This window comes from Passer domesticus, chromosome 5, assembly GCF_036417665.1.
Source record: "Passer domesticus isolate bPasDom1 chromosome 5, bPasDom1.hap1, whole genome shotgun sequence".
Lineage (NCBI taxonomy): Eukaryota > Metazoa > Chordata > Aves > Passeriformes > Passeridae > Passer > Passer domesticus.
The window spans coordinates 5,479,389-5,501,873 of NC_087478.1; the positions used below are offsets into that span (position 1 = coordinate 5,479,389).

General features: G+C 42.0%; 1 protein-coding gene and 1 long non-coding RNA gene across 2 annotated transcripts; one reads left to right on the forward strand and one right to left on the reverse strand.

Moving 5' to 3' along the window:
• Positions 1-1,881: 1,881 nt before the first annotated feature.
• On the reverse strand, positions 1,882-22,233 carry SEPHS1 (selenophosphate synthetase 1). The gene is made up of 8 exons (XM_064421796.1): positions 22,041-22,233; positions 18,901-19,004; positions 14,342-14,449; positions 13,426-13,580; positions 12,524-12,614; positions 9,568-9,667; positions 7,818-8,030; positions 1,882-3,215 (listed from the first exon to the last, which is right to left on the reverse strand). Exons 1-8 carry the CDS (start codon positions 22,231-22,233, stop codon positions 3,001-3,003), a joined length of 1,179 nt encoding a protein of 392 aa, XP_064277866.1. The 3' UTR covers positions 1,882-3,000.
• LOC135301583 (uncharacterized) lies at positions 17,650-22,171 on the forward strand. Its single transcript, XR_010363345.1, has 3 exons — positions 17,650-17,766; positions 19,273-19,309; positions 21,377-22,171. It is a non-coding gene; the product is annotated as an uncharacterized LOC135301583 (long non-coding RNA).
• Positions 22,234-22,485: the final 252 nt, after the last annotated feature.

The window sequence follows — 22,485 nt, forward strand, 5'->3', positions numbered from 1 at the left end:
CAACAACTGTTACAAATTTTCCAAAAATATATGCTGTTTATCAAATGTGTTGATTAGCCTAGTGAATATTTCGATTATTAAATGCTTTCTTTGCAAAGAAAGATTTTTTTTCCCACTCTTTTCACAACTTGGATGGAGTTCTACAAACAGGAACGGGAGCTGGTGCATGCAGAAATTCCTGTGTAAACGAACAAAGTACGTTAGGTTTGTATAAATGATTGGATGTGGCTACTAAAACCAGCTTTTCACTGTTGATTTCTCACAGCTTTTTGACACCAGCATCTCAAAACCCCTTCATTTGAGAGGAATCTCTAAGTGTCTTGCTTAATAGTGAAGCAGTGCCTTACAATATACCCTCCTACAGCTCACTGGGATCTACAATCTCAGATTTAGCAAAACAAATCGCAAAACTTCGTCAACAAAGGTGATGCCCACAGAGGATTTCCTAAGTTATCACCCACTCAGCGGAGCACCAGGAAGCGCTTTGGGATGTAAATTCCAGCCATCAGGAAGCATTGGAGAGAGGTTTTTAGATCGGCTCACCGTGAGGTTCTCGTTGTAGCTGCCTCTTGGGGCCGCGGCTGGAAATCTTGCTCCTCAAGTCCAGAGAGAAGCAGCCTCCTTCAGACACCTTCCCTTGGAGAGGAACCTTCAGCCATTCGGGGCACGTCTAGGCAAGGACAAGTGTTGGTTCCACACCTGGCTGATGAAGCCATTACCACAACTGAAAAAACCCAACAGCATCCGACAAGAACCTTCTTCTGCTGGAGGGGAATTGACACACATCCAGTGCCAGTTTCAACTACAACTGACCTTTCTGCATGCACTTCCATGTAGAAGAACTCAACTGTTCTGCACCCATTTGATTAGGGTTTTTTAAAACTAAAATAACCTATATAGATACAATCTTGCCCACGACCATAGAGAAAATGAACAGAACAAACATCACAAAACAGCAGGGGAAAAAAAAAAGAATTAAATCAGTATTTTTTGCACAACTGGGTTTTGATACTTTATTTTCAGAACTGCCATGAAATACCTAACAGTTTTTTGTTTTGTTTTTTTTTTTTTTTCCCAAAGCAAAGTCAAAAACTTGGTTACTGCTTTGAGGTTTTGTGGTGAACCCACAACTCTCAGACTTCTTTTCCAGGAAAAGGAGCGTGAGGAACTGTGTGGTTTAAGCTACTCAAAAGGGAGGAATTCAAAAAAAACACTCTAGCTTTGCAAAAGGTGCCTGTTGAAAACACTACTGAGTGGAAAAAAGATGAGCCAAGGTTTGCCAGAGATGCTATTATGAGGAAGACTGGAAATTTAAACTGTGCGTGATGCAAGACTCGATCTGAACCAGCAATTCGTTTTTTACAGATGGAAGCTTTGTAATTCCTGCTGCAGTAACAATTATCCAAGATTTTCTTCTTGCTGGTCTGAATATCAAGGAGGAAATTCCAGAACCTGGGAGAAGCTCCACGAGCAGGTTCAGCACAGTTCAGGGCAGCAGGGAGTGTCTGGGCAGAGTGGGGTCAGCGGCGAGGCTGCTCCCTGTGCAAACAGGGCTCCAGCATCCATTCCACCAGCCCTCCTCTTGCTGACAGCAGGCACAGAGCACTTGCAGGGGAAACAATTCAAAATGTTGCAGACTTGGTGCTGGTAAGTAAAATAAACAAAATCAAGTGGGTAATACACTTGGAGATAACCTACTTGCCCTCAGCTTTACTCGAGGTTGCCACTGGACATCACAGCTTGAAGAACTGATTCAAGGAATGATCACAATCATCAACATAATCACACATGCAATAATTTTTTTGAAATTTTGATTTCTCCTCTTTCTAGTGAATAATTCAGATAGGAATCAAAAAAGTTCATGCACTTATACAAGAGCAATAAAAAAAATTAAATATTTATTTTGAATAACAAGCTTAAGTTCAAGCTGCATTGTTGGCAATGTTGGTTTTAAACACAGATCACAAAAGCGTGCAGAAAATTGTATTTGAGCAAAGAACAAAATAATACTAAGAATTATACTAAACAGCTGCTGATTTTTAAAGAAACAAAAAGGCTTGTAATCACTATACAAAATATAAAATGTATTAAACACTACCATCCACAGAACAGAGGTTTATTTTAGTTTGATTATATTTAAAAATTATTTGTGTAGTTATTTATATAGTGAATTGTAAATGAATATTATACAGTAACCTCCTTTTGGTCTGCAAAACCTTTGTTGCACTATAGCACATCCAATCACGTTGCAAAAAAAAAAAAATATTTATTTGTCGTTACTATCAATAAAGAAAACAATCATTGATAATACAGTAAATATTGTCAGGTCTACAAATAATGAAATTCAAAATGACTCCTTCGACTCTGAAGCGCTTTCCATGCAAAAAGTCAGCACTTGCTGTTTAAACTGAGTGCACTACCAAGCAATGTCCAGGGTCGTAGATGCTCTTGGTAAGACTAAACTTTACAAAAAAATTTTGAAAATAAAATAAAATAATTTTTTTTTTCTTAAAAATCGAAGATTGAATGCAATCATGCAACCTCTTACTACTGGGTAACCCACTGTGTCTCCTGTCAATTTATTGCCTTTCTGGAATATCACTCAAGGCATCAAAATTAGATTCATGATAAATATACACATAATGAAAGGACACGAACTGCTATTCGACACTACGACTGGTAATGTCTGTGCTACGTGAAAGCACCTTTAAAAAGAGCCTATGCGGCAAGAGATAAGTGTCTAAAGATTCAAAATGAATCAACAGTATTGGATAACAATATAATTCTCAACTCAGAAGCTGCCTCAAGATTAGGTGCATCTTCAGTTAATGTAACAGGAAAAAAAGGCAATGGATTTTATTATTTGTATCCACTCATAAACTGACCTAAGGCCACCAGATGTGCAGACACAACAAGTTTTCTTTTCTTTTTACAGTTCTTTAAATTGTAGGATGATAAGGGAATAGATCTATTGAAAAACAAACAGCTATTTCATCTCTATTAAGAGGTGGCACCGGGCGTGGGGTTCACGTTCTGAGTGGCCACCTGTGGTGCCACCTCAATGATCCGGGGTTTGTCGATAATCCTGGCCGTGCGGTTGCCCTTCTCCACGATGCCGATGATCCACGCCTGGTGGCCTTCGCCGTATTTCGGGGACTTGATCTCGGCGCAGAAACGCGCTGCCTGCTCTCGGGGTAAGCAGATGAGGAGGCCTCCTGCAAAGAAAGAGAGCAGAGCGTCAGAACATCTGACTGAAAAGTATGTCAGCCTTGGTCTGCCAGAGCCCTACTTGGACAAGCTCTTGGTGACTTCAGTGGAGTCTGCTGAACTCCAAAGACTCCAAGAAAAGACACAGAAATCCAAGCTCTTGCTCTACTGCAAGATGTCTGCGCCTGAATGCAGTGTTTAGTTTCATATAAATGAAGCCAAATACACACAAAAGATGCTGGCAAGAGGACGTGGTATTGATGCCAACAAATGACATACTGAAACAACACCAGCATTGTAACCTTCCTCACAGGACTGCAGAGTGCCTCTACACAGAAACATTTTGGATAAAGGTCATATGCAGATACCTGTAAGCACATATTGGTGGCAGCTGATTCTGTGAGTAATCCTGTTGCCTGCAATGAAATCATTCATCAAAGCAGGGACCACTGCCCTGCTGAGAATGCAAGAGGCAGAACATGAAGCACAGGCCTGATCCAGTGCTCCCTGTGACTTCCCTTGTGACCCCTTTGTCTGACAATTTTCTAACCTTTTTAGCCTTTCCTGTAAGTTTTTTTTTCTCAGACATAATACTTCATTTACTAACGAAGGCTATCAGAAGCAGCACAGCAATGAGTTAGCAAGCTCACCATTCCACAATTAAACCCAAAAGCACTTCCAATTCTTAGAATCCCAAAGCACTGAAAAAGATAGATTGGCAAGTGAATTGAAAATGTTTGGAGAACATAGGGAGAGAGTAGATACACACACTGGAATTTGGGCACATGCTGAGCCTCACTTCTCTTTGACCCAAAGCGTTCTCATCCTCACAAGTTCTGCCTCCAGCTCTGAGCCAGCCTGGGGCAAAGGGCTGGAGCTGAGCAGGTCGCCCTGGGCTCGGGTGCCACATCCTCCTCCTCCACAGGCAACTCCTCAGCACAGTGGGTACCTTGATGTTTGCTTTTCTGGGCACACAGTCCCCTCGGTGGTGACTAAAGACACTTTTCATTTGGGGCCATGAAGAAGCAGCTAGTGAACATGAGGGGTTAATTAAAAGGGTGAGTGAAGTGTGAAAGTGATTTTCTTTTTTTAATTCTGTAAAATTTAATTCTGTAAAATTTAATTCTGAAGAAAAGTGTGCCAGCCAAAAAAAATGCCTACCTCTTTTGACATTTCAAAATAACATCCTGGTATTTCCATCAAACACAACAACAAAAACCCATAAGCTTGAGTGACAGTGGCTGTAACTACTCCAGATGTAACAGACAAATCAATTGCAAAGGAATTATGTGACATTCCCATGGAAGGCTCTAAATCCAACTGAAGTGAAATTTATGTCATGGTGCAAGTGAGTCAGGGGAGATGTGCAAGTATGGTAAAAAAAGGAAACAAGAAACAGCAGAAAAGCAATCTTCACTCGATTTTTCACACACACAGAGGCTCTTCCTGCAATTTTGTGTCACTTGTACACATACCCCCTTATCATTCTCTGTCAAGACCAAAAAAAAAAAAGAAATAAAATCACTCCCCACCTGCTGGCTACATCCCAGTCTGATCAATAATGCTTAAAAAGGCTATGGGCTACTCTCAACCAGCAGCAAGCTTCCTGTATACAGGGATTATAGTTATTTCTCTGGTACACTGACCAGTCTCTTTAACCCTTTGGGTAAATCCTTAAGGTGTTTTTTAGGCTAGTCTGTGTTCTTGGCACCCCCAGCTGCTCTGCTTTTTGGGGACTGAAAGGATGTAGATACTTGGTGGCTGTCCTGGCTTATCTTTGTAAGAACAAAAGGGTTTTCTTCTAAGAGGCTTTGAACATTGCTGGCTTTGACAAGTAGTATTTCAAGCAGGGAAGTAGACACAGAACACTTCAAAAGCCAGCCAGACAAAGCTCTGTAATTAAGAGCAGAGATACAAATAGTTCATGAATCAAAACCAAGTCCTTGCTCCTGCTAATGGCTTTCTCCGCAGTGAGAAAGCAGGATGACATCATTAGCCTTGCTTCTTGTCAGGCACTGACACAGCCCTTCTTTTCCATCCATCTGCCTATTTCCACCCAGTCTCCACAAACACCAAGCCGCTGAGATACCTCTACTACAAGAAGAGAGTCATCTGACACCATCCAAAAGTTATTAGGAGTGAAAAATACATACATGTATCAATGTCCCAAACAGAGTAACTCTGACTTATCTCTGCAAGTAGCCACTCTAACAAACAACTCATTCTTTTGAAACCAAATGCCCAGCTGCAACTTTAACCATTACCAACCAAGGAGTTCCCTAAAAGAGAGTGCAGAATCATATAAAAGTGCCATTTTAGGAGACTACACCATTAGCAAGACTGCCTGAAGGATGGACTAGATGACATAATATGTCTTTTCAACACTGTCTTTTGTCAACAGGTGCCCAGCAAATGCACATAGGGGAAAAAAACCCCAACACAATAACCTTAAAATCCATTCAAATAGTTTTCCAGTAGATTTCTTACTGCCTGTGCACTCTGCTGGAAAACATCTGTTCCCAGATGAAGAAGCTGCAGACAGAGCATGTCTAGAAGCTGAAGCCAACAGAGAAGAAGTGTCAGAGTAAGCAGAGCCTTGAGCAGCCCCAGCAGGCCTCCCCACAGCTGGGTATCAGGCACAGCAAGGCAGGTTCCACATAAATCAAGCCCAGGACAGGAGGTGTGCAGACAGCCTGCTCTGAATGCTAAGGAGCCGTGCCAGCACAGCCTGCCCAGCTCACACTGCTGACACACACCAGGCCCTGCTGTGTGCCAGCAGCGTGAGCCCAAAGCCTGGGGGTGGTTATTCAGCTTCCTGGCCAGTGTATCCACGTGGCTACGGATCTTTTGGGGATCTGGCAAACACTGCCCTGTGACAAATCCCTGTGGCCACCTCTAATGCGAGAAACACAGCACTGTGATCAAATCAGACAGATGTGTTTGGAGGCACCCGCAGTTCACCACCAACCAGATCTGTCTCACTGTTTTTCCCATCATCATCCATCTCTGCACAATGCAAGCTGCTCAGCATTTCAAAGACCTCTTGCTCTCACTCCCAGAAGAGATCCTGAAGTCAAGCATTTCCCACTTCCTGGCAGTGCATCCATCTGCACTGTTTTACATTCCTGCAGTGAAAAGAGAATTGGGTATCCCCAAGGTGCAGGACAGGCAGCTCTGAAGACGTAAGCACTTGGTTTGCAGCTAAAACATTCCCACCAACTGCTACCCAAACCTCTACTACAGCCACTCACCTGGAAGAGCACCTTGCAGTTCCAGCTCTGTATCATGCTATTTTTGGGGCTTTTTCCAAATAATAAATGCTAGTGGCACTCCAGCTATGTGGGCTCCTGGGTTCTAAGAATCTGACTGGTATAACCAACCTTACTGACACAGCTTGCCAAGCTGCCACCAGATACTTCTGCTCCCTTCTGACTGACTCTGGATTTGGAAAGGGTTCACGTCCCATATCCCGTTACACATCATCTGAGCCACACAGTCTCTGTAGGACAGAGTGTCTGCTCCAGCACAGAGGGCCAAGGAACAACTCAGCAGATCAGAGTAAGTTATGTATTCACTAGGGGAAAAGTTTATTGCTCTCACTGTGATGCTCTTTTCCAAATCTTCGACTGTTTTGCTTCAAGGGGCCCCTTCTGCTGTGAACTGCAGAGAACATGCATAATACTTCTGAAGAGCCAGAAGATGGCAGGGAAATTAAATAAGAGAAAAAGACAGATTCGTTGCTACATCTCTCCATTTCCCAAAGAGAAAGAAGAGTCAGACTAAATTAGTAAAAATAGAATTAAACAGAAGATTCAAGACAAAAGTTAAGTAGAAAGACATCCAGCAGATGACAATGATCATGCTCATCAGAGAAGAGCCTACTCTAAATAAGGCAACTTAAAAACCATCAGAAGTTCTCATCAAACACTGATGACTCTGTGGTTCTGTCCACAGCCAGACTTCCAGTGCAGTCTGTTGTACTCACTGTCACTGCAAGTGGCAGCTTTATTGAATTACTGAAGTAATAAATGGGTCAGAAAGCAACATTTATTTTTCTGCTGCTTGTCACAATCCCTGAAGTCAGATTTAATAAAAGTAAAGGAGAAAAGCTGTAAGCTATATTCTTGGATGTCTGTATGCTGTGGACAGAGGAGGCCTCAGTTGCCAACACTGTCCCACCCAACACTAAATTTTATAGTAACAAACCAAACACCATCCTTTGTTAGGCAAAACTACTGCCAGTGGCTTTGCTTTTGAGAAAACTGTGCCAGACACGGTGGAATTTCCAGATATCCACTGTTCTGGGGTTAGCAGAGAAAAGCAGGTGTCAAAAGAATTCAGAATCATCACTAACTTCTAACTGCAAACTGGAGGGTTACAGGGTTTCTGTAATAGTGTTCCCTGTGGGAGCAGAAGACATTCAGGACAGGATGGGGGTTTGAAGTCCAGCTGAAGGAATCAGCTGTGAACAGCTGTGTGGCTGCTGCTCATCAGCCTGGCCAGGTGCCAAACCAACTGTGACTCTGAACACACAGCACCAATTTGTGTTTGAAATGGAATTCTGAGGTGCAGGTGTAGGGAAGGAAGAAGGTGGCTCAGCTGTGACCTACCTGAAGTCTCTGGACAAGTCCCGTGCATGAGGCCGAACATGTTGCCACAGGCCTTGCTGACAGCAGCCATCTTGGCCAGCACAGGGAGGTTGTGGATGACAAAGGACACCTCGTTCCGCTGCTGCTTGGCAAGGTTCTGTGCATGGCCCAGGATCCCAAACCCTGTGATGTCTGTGGCTGCATGTGCATTGAACGTGTGCATGAGTCCAGCAGCTACAGGAGAGGGAGGGGGAAAGAACACCACCACATCAGAAAATACCCAATGACCAGGAGAGTGCTTTAACAATATTGTGCACAGTCCAAATGAAGTTGCATACCTTTAATGCAAGCCAGGTTGGGTTAAATAAATAAAATAAATGAAATCGTGCTTGAAGAGAACTGGAATTCACCAATAGTGCACGTAACACTTAAAAAATTCAATTTGTATTTAAGACATTAAATCATGCTGAAAATCTGTCATGGAAGTTGCATTTATGAGCATGGGCTATTAGACACGTGCTACTCATTTATACTGGCAGTCTAAAACAGGGGTTTGCTTTAGACCCAAACTTCCCAAAGCTGGGGGCCAGCGAGGTTCTGAGCTCAGCTTTGCTCCACTAAGGGCAAGGACCAGACACGCTCAGTTTTCTCACACCTCCTCCCCTGCCGCCCGGCCACGGCGACATCAGAACTTGAGATGTGGACACTCCGAGTTTGAGAGCTGAAGAACAAAGCCTGCGGCTGTGGGGGAAGGGCCCCAGCCTCCCCACCTATACATTCATGAAATTCCTGCACATTTGCAGCTCCAGGGTGGGAAACGGGCACCCGTGCATGCAGGACAACAGCACCAGTTAGGAGTATTTAAGTGTTGTTAAAGGTGTCTGACAAGAGTAGAGAATAACAAAACCGAGACCCCTTTGACTTTCTTTGGGTGCTGCCCGATAGGGGAGCAGGACCGAGTTCTTTTCCATGAGACAATGCTGGTCATTTATCTTTCCTGGAAGGCTTTGACAAAGAATGAGAAACCAGGGGGATGACATAAGAAATGAAAACTGAATAAACGGGAAAAGAGATATTTAACTATGCCTGTTCCTTCAACTGAGAAGTAAGTAAGGAAACACTTAATTCTCCACTCTGCCAAAAGATACTTTGAATAAAGAAGGGAAATCCTGGATTAAAACTTCTAGGGTAAAAGCAGAACCTTCCCTCTACCAAAATTCAAAGAAAAAAAAAATCAAAACAAAAGACCCACTACAGGAACAGGAAAAAGACAAACAGAAAAAAAAAATATATATTCCACATACGTACTCCACACTGTGGAAAACATAGTACAAGACAGAATTAGAACAAGGTAAAATTTTTTTTTAAATCAAAATTTAAATTAAAGCTTACGTAAGTTTAGAGCTTTTCCTTTTTTTATTCTATTTCAAATTCTTTTAATCTTATCACAGCCAGGTCTTCTCTATGCAAGAAAATAAGGAACAAATCCAACATTTTTCGCTTTAAAACATTTTTAACTCACTGGGATGTTACTTGCAGCACTCACATGAGCCACAATCATATCCAGCAGCTTTGTGTTTTTGCTGTATAATTACAAGAGGGCGTTTGATATTAATTTACTGGTTTTGCTAACAGTGAAGAGCAGAGAAATGGGGCAGAATGAAAGGGACATAGTGGCTGTGTCACAATTCCCCAAGGCAGTGAAATGAAGTTGATATGGAATTGAAAATACTCACAATCCCTCCTCTCCAACACACACATCTCTGCTTACCTGTCCTGTTCAGCCGTGCCATATTCATCATTGCCTCCTGATATGCCAGTTCTACATCTTCCTGTGTTACCACGAGTTTGATTTTATTCCACTTTTCAGGCTAATGGATAACATAAAAAAAATTCTTTTAGATTTTCAGCTGTACATTTTAAAGCACATCCTGACCACTTAAAAAACCCCAAACCCTTAATTAAAAATGTACCTTTTTTAACAAGTTCAAGAGGGGAAAAATATTCCAGTCTGATGTGCTCCTTAGTCTGCTGTACCTCAGCAAAGCTCATGTAAAGATCTCTTAGGCACTAAGTACCTCAAATCCTACTTTCAGCAGCTGAGGTGAGCGGAATAAACTACCCCTGGGAAAGGACTTCTTCAAGGCAACTCTGGATTGAACTCCCACAGCCAAATTAAAAAAAAAAAAACCTTTGTTGCTGGATGTTGAGATTTGTAATTTCTGTCTTCTTGGGTTTTTAAAGATTGTTCTTGATTTCACACCTGGGAACTTTGATCAGACCACTGATATCCACCAGTCCTGGTCAGAGGAATGCTTGCTAAGGCAGGATATAATCACTCTAGTTTAGGATTAAGGCAATTTCATAAGCCCCCTTTACAATTTAATACCAGCATCTTCCACCCATTCTCCAGTGTCTGGCATGGTCTCATCCCTTCACCATATTCCCATAAATGCTCTTCATTCCAGAAGGGTTTCACAACAATTTAGGAAACAGTACCTTTATAAAGTGTAATTGTTTTATTCAAAGCTGAAGTGATTCCAGATCCAGAATGAAACAAAGCAACTACTTTGTTTTTAAAAACCACACTACAACTGATTTAACTTTTTTTTTTGCAATGAAAATAAAATTACAGAGAACTTAAAGTCAGAAAACACAGGATTTTTGAGGCCACAATACTTACACTGCCATTCCATAGAGTAAATGTATAGAACAAACATCTTACTTAACAAAAGGTGCAGGAAGTACTAAGAAATGGTAGGTGATGCTACACTGGGAAGGATCATGTCTTAACAAATGAGTGCTGACTTCAAGGGGTGTAAGAGAATCCAGAAATGGCAAAAGGGGGAAAGACTCATCAGCCAAAATAAATAAATTGTTAAAGAGCAAGGAATGATGGCAGTGGGACCAGAGTTTCTGATATTAGGTTGAACTGGATCTACCAATTGAACAAAGGCATTTTTGTTTACACAAATGAGAGACCAAGTGAAAAAATAAAATGTGGCTGTTACAGAGATGACAGGTATTGATTATTCTTACTCTGGGAATGACTGAAAAAAATCTGAGCAGTCATTCTGCCTTAGGTTTCACAAACAGTTCTGAGGCTGATCCCAGGACAGAAACTGGTCGGATGATGGCAATGGAAATCACAAATTATGTGGAAGCAGAACTCAAGGCTGAAGGTAGAAGAGCCACAAACACAGGTAAGATATGAATTGGAGGAAGATGCCTCTCCACTACAGCAATCAAGATACTGGGGTTAGTCAACAGGGAATTAGGGCAGAAAAATTTGCAAAAACTTCCAAACAGGTTGTAAAAGCAAGACTGGATTTCCTCATGGGAAGGGTCTGTAGACAACAGCAAAGAATTTCTTGTCTACGCATAAATTTCCTATACTATACCCTCTCCCACACACTTTTTAATATGAAGTCCAATTCCCCACCAAAATTTCATTTACAGATGGGTTTTGTGATGGGTAATTAATTCTAGCTTCACTTTCCCTGCGTTTTCAGAAAACAAAGCTAAATAAAAGGTAGCTCAGCTACTCAGACATTTTCCTACCACAATCAAAGATATATTCTATTTACATATAATAATAGCAGTATTGATTTCCTGGCTGTCCTCATTTTTCAGACCAGGTTTTTCTGTTTGACAGTTGAGGAAATTAGTAGCATTTGAAATACGTGGAAATTCAGAATAGCCTTAATTTGCAAGTCTGCTCATCAGTACAACAAGGAGACATGTTAAGAAGATAGATTATGGCCACAAAACATACTGTGGAATTAGGATCTTGTTTCACGTCATTTTCATATCAAGATTATCTGAGGCCCTGATCCTTGTATCTGTGGAAAACACAGGATTCTGAAGAGGTCAAACTTGCTAGGCCAGACCATATGAAGAAGGAGAAAAATATTTTTCCCTTGTTGCTCACACTTCAGACACCAATGAAGTTTTAAGCTGGTTCTCTCCCACTTTGCTAACACTAGCTGCATTAATTAGAATTCATCTGACAATGCAGTGGCCAACAGCCAAACCAAAGTAGATTCCAGCTCACTCCTCTGCCAGTCTTTTGGCTCAGGAGTCCCAAAAGTAGAAAAGATGCATCTTTTTAGGGTGTAAACTGAGCAGTTCTAATTCGGAAGTCACGTACTGGGAGCCAGACAACATAAGCAGATGCCAATTTTGCAGTTACTTTTCAGTTCAGTAGTTACATTTTTGCCTGAAGAAACAGATGGAAGTATGTCTACATCCATAATGCTGCTAGAAATACTCTTACTGAATGCACAGGGCAGTACATGTGAAACGCAGATAAACTTCCATGTACACAAGCAGAAAGCCCAAGAACACAGAGAGAGCATTCTTGGCCTAATTGCCATCAGCAAGTGTTGCCAATTACTTTGGCAGGTGGAGTAGGGCATAATGTTGCCCAGGCTGATAGTCTGTTGTTCTGTTAGTAAACAATTTTGGTTATTACAGCAATGTCTGAGAAATAACTAAGAATTAGGTGCAATTAAGATGGGCTCACTAAGCACAAAATTGCAAATTGCCTTGATTCCAAAGGAATGTTGCACACAAGTAGGGAAGGCTGGAGCATATCAAGGAGGAAGGAGGAGGGAGATGACAGATGACTCCCATCTGAGCTGAACTTTGTCACATTGAGGGAATGAGGAAGGTCATCTTTATACCTCTTCCCCTCTCCCCTATTTCTTTTTTTGCAGTGTACTCACAATATCTAGCCACTGGTGGACAGCTACAGCCACTTGTGTTCCCAAGGGTTTAGTTAATACAAGCACATCTCCTGGCACTGCATTGTCTGGCCTGGAAACAAAGAATTCATATATTAACTACACAGCGAGATTCAAACATGTTATTAAGAATAAGTGCTGATGATTACATTTTCACAAACCCACACATCTTACTGCACAGTTAAAAAACTGACTAATTGCAGAATTACCCTTTGAGATTCATTGCCATGCAATATTATTGAGGAAAATGCTGCAAACTTGTTTAAAAAGTGCTAATCCTTCTTTCTTGGAAAAAACAATGCTTGCAGTCAGACACATCAAATTACACTTCTTCTTTCAAATTTTTTGAGACATAAGAGAGGATAAGGCAAAAAATTTACCTTTTTTTACCCAGGGTATAAGATATCCAGGATTAGGATCATAAACAGGTTCATTTGTATAGACTAACATGCCACAATGGGACATTCAAAATCACCTACTGTTAAATGGACAGAATGCTCCAAACACAGCAGTTCTGTAGTTCTCTACAGCCATTAACAGGATAACTGGGACATGGTTTAGAAATGTATGTATAAGTGTGGCAGAAATTTATGTTCAAAACAATTTCCACTACCTTTAAAGATTAGATGCTTAATTCTCCTGTCAAAAGGAGAACAGGATCAAAAAGGATGGGGGGGTGGGGAGAAGTAAAAGGACATTCTGTTTAAAAAAAAGCAAATATGTACAAAGAGATGTGGCATCTTGTTGAGTGCTAAGGACAAATGCAAGCAGAAGGTGCTGCTTTATTCATCAGAGACACACCACAAGATCACAACACAGTGCTTAAAGGATTTTTACTGTATCCCTCAGACCAGTGCCTTTGATTGTTTAGTGATTGAACTTACATTATAAATTCATTAGGCTGACAGACTGTCGTGGCCACTCCTCCTAAAACAATCCAGGGATTTAACACTGTTTGGCCACCAGTAACAGATGTTCCTGCCTCTTCTGCTGCATCTTTGAAACCCTGGATAATTAGAGGCATCACTTTGTCTCTTTCCTAGAGATCAAAACAGAAGTCAGAGTTCCATACACAGCAGTGCTAGTCATTACAAGACTGGTCCAAGGCTTTAACCACTCCAAACAAATGCCCTCGTGGCAAATAGACAGAAAAGGAACCCTTAGGAAGAGTCTGGCCTCCTGGAAACTGCATGTTATCCCACAGAGTTACAGTTTTACAGCTCTGTGTAGAAGAGGTGCAAAGACACTCTTACACTGAAGAAACATTGTTCAAAAGGTCATGCAAGAGTAATCAGAGTTCTGGAAACTCAGAACAATTATCCTGCTGCTGCAATCAGGTACAGCCACAGCAGAGCAGTGCTAAAAGGCAACATTTAACCAAGACGGCATTTGGGCTCCATTGACCATAAAAGCTTCAACTTACATCCTTCTAAGAATAAACGTTCCTTTTTTACTACAGCAAAACAAAAAGCAGCAAAACCAACCCATAATCATAATTTATCCAGATTGATAGATGAACTGGCAATCAAATGCTGGCCTTTGAGAGAAGGAGGCACCCCATTTTGGTGGGGATGAAGGCAGCAGATCACAATACCACAGAAAACTGAACTTTTAGCACATGACCTCACAATGCTTATGAGGCAAGATCCTATGAACTAAGCCACTCAGTAAGACCATCTCTTCTTTACACAGCTTCAAACTTTGAGGAGAAAATACACTAAATTTACACTAAAGTAAATACATTCTGAGCACATTTAGATGTTTGACTCTTCCTTCAAGAAAAAGTGTCAGAAGTCTTACCCTATCTGTCATTTTATTGCTGATTCCAAGGAGCATCAACATGTTGTCACATTCTGTGACCCCCATGGCATAAAGGTCACTTAGGACATTGGCACACGCTATTCGTCCCTGAAAAACAAAGAGAGACAAGAAAAAAAATCTGCAGCACTCTTAGTGAATGTTTAAACATTTTCCACAAGCAGTTTCCAGTGTGAGTTTGCACTCTGACACAGCTTCTTACTCCACAGCATTAAGAAACCCAGCTAGAGATGTGGTATGATCCATTATGGGCTATGTGCCCACCTAGAAGTGCAGGTATCCTTCCTTTTACAGCCAAGCAGAGAATTCATCCCAGCTGTCTTGGTCAGCACACTCTCCCAGACTCCATAGGAATCCCAGAGTTCAGACTGGATGCCCAATCTGAGAGGCTGAAGTGAAGATCAACTGTCTGTCCCTGATCACAAGCTCTGTTTACTTAACATGGTGTATTCCTGGTAACTTTATTCCAGCACAAACCTGTATATCCTGAGAGAGATGGCCACGGCATGGAACTCACAACTTATAGGAAGTTAATCCTAAAAGTACATATTGCTGAACTTGTGCATCAGAATATGCAGAAAATGGGTCCTTGATGAGAAAGATGTTTCTTCCCTGCCCTACTCTGGGGCCATGTCTGCAATGCTCAGTTTCTAGGACAGAACTCCTCTTCCCCGAGGATACAGCTGTGCTGCCAGCACACACCCACACTGGGCTGTTCCTCTGCTCTGGGGATGACAGCATGTGCAGGGAATAGAGAAGCTCAGAACTCCCAGGGACTGGATTTGCCACCACTGAGGAAGCTGTGTACTCCCACCACTCACATAGTGAGAGAGATGTGTTTATCTGTCACTTTCCAGGTGACAAGATCAAGCTGAATTTTGCTACAGCACCAACAACTTTACTGACTGTTGTGTGTACATGTGAGTATTTCCACTAACAAAAATTTGTACAAGAGGCAAAACTGTCTGCTGAAGATTCCTCTACGAAGTCAGGAAGCTGACAGGACTGAGAAGCCATCACTCACATGGCATGAGGTTAGTTACTCTAATTTTACTAAATTGATGGATCTGAGGTATGGACCCAGCACAGGTAAAACATCAAGTTTCCTGATGAAGATGCAGAACTTCCTCATACAGGGTGTGTCCTAAGGGACAGCAAGATATTTTAAAATACAGGACAAATTCTGTTGTGTTACTCTGGAAGACTCCATGCATTCTATGAAAGTTGTTTTACGTTTACAGCTGCAGAACTGTAACCAACACCTGGCTTTATGATTTTAAGTCTGTGCTTTTCATTATATTCAAAGGCAACAGCACCATGGTAAAAGCAACAACAGTCTTATTTGATACAGTTTGCAAATAGGTAATATTTTCAGGCAGTTACTTCACTTGCTCATGACATGAAACAACATCTCTGAATCACAAATAAATATAATACAGTTTTTCATAAATTTAAGAATTTTCAGTGGCATCAGGGGAATCCCTGACATTTGGAACTGGAATATCCTTTAATTTAAATTTTAAACTATTAAGAAGAGATTTGTGTACTGCACTATTTGATGGATATTAGCTGTTAAATTTCTATAGGCCTGCCATTTCCCTTTTGTGGAACTATCAAGCCATTCTCTGTTATCTTCAGTATTTACCAAGCAAACTGCTGGTTAGTGCCCTGTTAGGAATGACAGATAAGTTTTTAAAAGCATAAGGACAATACCTCTGATAGTCAGAGGTCAGTCTAATAATGCTTTTGCCAACTGCCAAAACCACTATGGAAACAAACTCAGGGAAGTGCAATTCCCAAGTCTGAAGGAGCAGAGAGAACAACACAGGGCTCTTGTGAACACCAGCCAACCCCACAGGGCTCACGGACAGGGGTCAGCCTGGCCAGGTCCTGCAGGTCACCTGCCTGCTTGCACAGTGCCTGGAACACAAAGACCTGTGTGCAATACTAAGAATTATTTGTAAGGGCAAAGGATAAAGAATCAGACACCCGTCTTCAGTGAAGGCTCTTAAAACAGCAACAAAAAGGGACCTGGATGGAAGGGGAAAGATGTACTCTCCCAAAGCAGCCAGTTCCCTGCTCCTGTACTCAAACATGTATCTCCACAGTGCTACCACAGAGGCCAGTATCCAATACTAGTCCCAGTGGATGGATTGATACTTATAATGAAACCTTTTTTTGATTGCTTGTAGCTTTTCTAAAAGCCATTTAAGCTAAATAAATCCTATCCTTGATACCAATTTTACAGGTGTACATCCTAGGGATAATTTTCCCCATGGACTGAGTGTTTTTCAAGGACAAAGTGAAAGTGAAGGAGAAAGAGGAAAAGAAGGAAGAATGATTTTGCATATAACTGCAGAACTTAGTTTTAAAATAAGCAGTATGAGAGTGAAAGCTGTTTTCTGGAGCAGAAATAGGAAGTTCAGCTGAGTCCACAAGCAGTTTTGCCTTCCTCAGCTGTTTCCTAATCCCTTCTGTCGCACCCAGCTTGGGAGTTCATTTGCACTTCTGGCTTTCCCTCTTTGCTTCCTCTCCTCCAATTAGGAAGAGATCAGATAAGAAGCTGCAGGTAAACCCTATGCACAGGGAAAGGAAGAGACTCTACATCAGGGAACACCCACTCAAAACCAGACTAGAAGTGCCTGGGTAAGGAGACTGAGGGGAAGGGCAAGGAGAGTGTGCACTGCAGGTGAGTGATGCTGGTACCACAGTGACAACAGGCGTGGGTCTGGGGACACCTGGACTTGAAGCAGGGTAGCAGTAGTGTGTCTTGAGCACAGGAGGCCAGAGCACACCCCTTTATACAGCCTGGACACAGACTCAAAATTCCCAAGTCTCACAATTCCTCTGCTTGTAACAGCCATCCATAAACCCCGTGGCAAACTGTATTTGACTGTCCTCTGACCAATGTTGGTCCACACAAGTAAGAGGTAATCTATACTGCCCCTTGGGGTAATCTTGTCCTCAAATGAGAGGTCTGAGCAGAGGGTCCAGGAGCAACATCCTGCTGGATCATCACTGGTGGTATCAGCAAGAAGGCTGGAGACAGAATCCCCACCCTCAGTTAGCTCTTAGGAAGAAATACACATATGTAAACAGATTAGGAAGTGGCCAGCCACCAGATTAAAATAAATGCCCTCAAGAATGAAAAGTGAAGGACTTGAGAGTTAGACAGCACCAAGGTTACAGCTGCTGGTGCATGTGGATCACAGCACAGACTGTAACTATGATGCAACCACTGAAGCTGGACTAAGGCCAAATTTACATTCCACTCCTACCACACTGACCTAAACCTCATCTGGGCACAGGCCCATCTATCTACTCCTGTGGCATTTGTATCTCCAAACAAAGCAACCCTCCCCCTTCACCACAGCCTTCAACACTGCCCCTCAAGTTTTTGTTACAAGGTGAAAAGAGAGGGTCTCAAATGATGAATTTGAACACAGATCTCCAAAACATTTTTGCTCCTCTGGTCCCTGACAAGTTCCCACATGACATTAAAGCAACCTGCTTGAATCAAATTTCTCAGGAGAGCTCAACAACTCCATACTCCAGAGGCCAGCCTGAGATTTTTGGCTGCTCAGTTTGCAGAAAGAGAGCTCTCCTGGAAGAGAAATTACAGGAGCTAGGCTTACATATGTGCACAGCACGTGGTCAAGCATGCTAAAAAAAAACCAAAAAAAAAAAAAGCCCCAATTTCAAACTGTGTCCAAAACCTACCAGAGAGGTCTTGCAGAGCAAACAAACTAACAGCAGCACATAAAACATTCAGTCACACCAGCAAGAAAAGCAATGAATCACATCCAAACCACAGAAAATATGAATTCTAGCACCTTTCATTTTACATTTCCTTATAGCTTTATTAAAGTATTTTTTAAAGCTCATTTGTTTCCCAGGATCTGTTCAAATCAATACTGATCACTGCCACACGTACAGGAATCTCAGCTGAGACAGACTAAATGTGACAGGAACACAGAATGAACCAAGGCCAAAGTGCACAGACCTTCCAACCAGCCATTTCTGTGTGTCCATGGTCAAGTGGAGTAGCACCACAGGAGAGCTGGTGTTCACAAGGCACTCTGAAATTGCCAGGTGCTTCTGCCAACTACTGACATTAGGTATTTCCAGTTCTAATGGGTTACCTGGTTATTTCAATACCTCAAAAAAGGCCAATTACAATGTGGTTCTGCTTGTAAATGGAGTTCATTCTCTGCTACTTCACAGGCTGCTCTCTTTCCCCCTTTTGGGCTTTTCAAACCAAATCCCACAGAACAAGAGATGAAGGGAAATCTGAATTAAAGGTGGCAGTTCTCCCAACTTTCACCTACACGGAAAGCAGCACTGCAGCATTCCTGACCAACATGGGAGATTCCAGGATCAAATTATGCCTTTCCCTCTTCATGTCTACTTAGGAAATACTCTGAATGCAATTAATCACACAAATAGCACCACACATCTAGAAGAAAATGTGAGAATTGCCATCAGGTTGGTGAGAAGCCCAAATCAGCAACAGACCCAAGAACCAAGTTTAGCCAACTTACCATCATATAAGGGTCATCCACAATAGGATAAATATAATCTGTTGTCTGGACTAATGACAAACCTCCATGTCTTAATGGAATAACACAAGTGTCCATCCCAATTCCTGCAAAGACAGAAATCCATGAGTGAGGTGGGTAACTGTGCCCTAAATTATCTGTTGCTCTTAACAAAAGAGTTCATAAAACATGTCTGAGAAATACAACTCCTAACATTGCCTAAACAGACAAGGCAAATTCCTTTGCCAGAAAAAGCACACAGCACAAGTAAGAGGGAAAAACAAGCAAAGAAAGAAAACTCCTGGTTGGAACTGAACATAAGTGCAAATGGCTGAAGGCAAGAACTAAACTACAATGTTTTTTATTCTTTTGCAGCAGCATAACAGCACATCAAAAACATCTGTGCTTTTATGTAAGTACATTTAAAGTTAAGAGGAACTAAGTACACTGATATTGCCAAAAGCAAATAGGTTTTCCTGTCACTCTGATCTCAACAAAAACACAGTGACAGTTGTGAAGGGACACAGCATCTCATAAAGGACAGAAGGAACAAGAACTCCACAAGCCACAGCCCAGGCCCTTGGTGAAAGATGATTCACCCACCTTAGCCTTGCCTGGCACAGCTGGAAGGTTGCAGACCACCTGACAGATACAGAACTCCTTGGAGAAAACCACAGCTCTGAGCACCACAACCTTTTCCCTGGCAGTGGATATTTCAAACACAACATGTGCTATGAGAACCCCCCAGCACTTGCTGCCACAGAAGAGCCCACACCAAAGGGGCAGGTGACAAATCACAACATGCTGGCTGACCACACTCCCCTGTGGATAGCCTGTGCCTGCAGCAATGGCAGGAAGCTCACCTCCTTCCTGGGCTGGCAGCAAGCTACCTGGAATTACTCTGCATGCCCCACAGGACAGGAGTCTTCAAAATAGCCCATTTTTAGGGAGCAGATGTCACAAGGGAACTTTTCACCATGTATTAATGAAACACACTACCCTAGCAAGAGCTACAAACCAGAGTTTGGCAGTGTCCTGTACAGGGATGGAACAAGCTGCTGTCATCTGAGGGGACAGAGGTCTGCCAGGCAATCACTGTACAGGTGGAGAGGATCTCCTGCCTAGAGAGGAAGGAGATCTTGCCTTGGAAGAGAACACATACTAACAAGCTCCCAAGCAGTAATTTAGGATTGCTCAAACTCCAGAGAAGCTCCCAAGCCACTATGCCTGACATCCAGTGCCTCCAGGGAAGGGCACAAGCAGTTACAGAGAAGTGGCCCAGGTGCAGGAGCTGTTTTGCCCCCAGTTCACCTGTTCACGCCATAATGCTGCAAAACCAACTCTGACAGACAGACACACCAAGGGGCTGGGATGATGGTCCTTCTGAGGCTGTGTTAATGTTCCACCAAAACAGGTCTGAATAACAAGTGGCTCTGTTCAGAGCCATGACTGATTTCAGATCCATAACAGCTCTGAGAATAAACATCAGATTAAAAAGTTTCTTACCCACAGCTGTATTTAAGTTTGCTCTGGGTAACATCTCTTGCAGAACTAAAAGGGGAGAGCTTGAACCTGCTGCTGGCAACCTCCCTCCTGACTGTATTTCAAAAGTATGATGCCCATGCACAGGTGCAAAGTTACGTGTCTATACCTTCTAAGCACAAGACATCAAAGGCAAATCTCACACCAAACTTACCCAAAGACACATTTGCTAAAGGGATGCTCATCACAAAAGCATATTTTAAAAGAGATCTGAACTCTTCACCTATTATTAACAGGTTTTCTGTTACATAGTATCACACCTACACACTGAAGGCTTAAATCGACTTTTATATATTTTCATATAGCTGTAGAAGAAAAGTCTACTAGCAGTTCCATTATTGTTTAGAGCCTGTAAGTTTAAGAGAAAAGAAATCTAAACCAAACTACTGCTGATTTTAGAAAATTGCCAAACTGAAATGCTGCTGTGAACAGCTTACTTAATATAGAAAAATACATATAAATAGCAGTTTGGGGATGAAAAAAAGATGGAAGTGTCCTCTATCAGGGAATATTAAATGATAGTGCCACCCCAGCTTCACACACAATTGCTGCTTAGATACTTCATACAAAGATCCCCATTGTTTAAGCAAGAGCATGGGTGCCTTACTAATCTCTGATTATATTCAATCTCTACCAGAATAGTGGGTTGCAACCTGTTAGCCTGCTAATAGACAATTAGCAATGTCAATATAATTTTAAATAAGGTTATTGAACACTAAACTGATAATAACTTAGGAATATCAATGGAGCATTTATTCTGAAGTTGAGGGGAAAAACCATTCTGCACTGCAAAGAGACTGAATATGCAGGGCTGAGTAAATAGACAAACAGAATTAAAAATGTCATTAAACACATTATCTACATTAATTTATCTATATCAATATTAGGTACAGTAGCTGGTATCAAAATACCTACGTTTGCCCTGTTCCCCATGTAGGTGGCTTGTGCAGGTTGTTTTCCCTTATTGCTTGCATCATTGTGCAAATATCAAAGAGAAAGTGAAGCTGGCAAGAACACAGAGGTCTTGGAAAGGCAGCCTTTCCCAGGCAGCTTCTACAGGTGAGCAAAAGAGTTAGAGTGGGGAACAAGGAAAGGACTCAAAGGAATAATGACAATTGTGAAACAATTTGCTCCCAGTCAGCTGAAGCAAGGAAGTTCTCTTGCTCACTTTCTGTGACCCAGGAACAGAGGGGAGGGAGATGGGAAATTCACCTGGGAGTCATCCAAATGCATTCATCCATTGCATCAAATTCCAAATGCAATGCATGAACATAAAAGTCTAGAAATTAACTGAGAGGATTTCAGTTTGCACAGCATCTACTGACTAATACCTAAGCATGTTCCAGCACAATGGCCATTCCTGAGTGTTTTGCCTTTGTAGTTGAGTGCACTGCAGGATGTTAAATAATTAAGATAATATTCTTGTATCCCAGATGCCAACAAATGACAGCATGAGATTCACTGTTCAGCTTTCTGGATGCTGTTCATGCATTATACAACACATAATTTTCAAACTGGTTAAACAAACCACAAATGTGATCGTGTCACCAAGTAAACCGAGCTGAAGGACAACCAGTGTGTCCAGAGCAGCAACTACTTACCCAACCTGGGCATAACTGCCCCCAGGAACTGTTCATCTTCCTGAAAATGGTTTTCTTGCAGAGATTCAAGCAGTTTCTGTAAGACATCCTGCGGCACTTTGCAGCCTGTGCCCTTCAGTTCAGTGAATCGGGTCAGACGGAAGCTCTTGTCCAGTTCGTAACTTTCTGGGTTAAAGGACTCCCGAACAGACATGGTTCTCTCCCACAGACTGCCGGCCTCTCCCACCCCACAGCAACGGGATCAGTTTCTCTGCTGATCAGTCTTGTTGAAAAATAAAAATAACAATTAAAAAAAAAAGGAACATTGGAAAGTCCTGTGACCTGCAAGAAAACGTGTTTTCCACATGGTGCAAGTGCTCGTTATGCCTGCTCACCTAAGACAGGTGTGCACATCTCACATAACTCATTTCCCTACGACTACAAAGGGATGACTTCTCATCCTACC

Coding starts and splice junctions, on each gene's coding strand:
- SEPHS1 (XM_064421796.1), bottom strand. CDS start 22,233: ATGTCTGTTCGGGAGTCCTTTAACCCAGAAAGTTACGAACTGGACAAG. Junction 12,615..13,425: donor CAGCCTAATGAATTTATAAT/GTAAGTTCAATC, acceptor CTTTGTTTCCAG/GCCAGACAATGCAGTGCCAG. Junction 8,031..9,567: donor GGCACGGCTGAACAGGACAG/GTAAGCAGAGAT, acceptor CCTCTCCTGTAG/CTGCTGGACTCATGCACACG.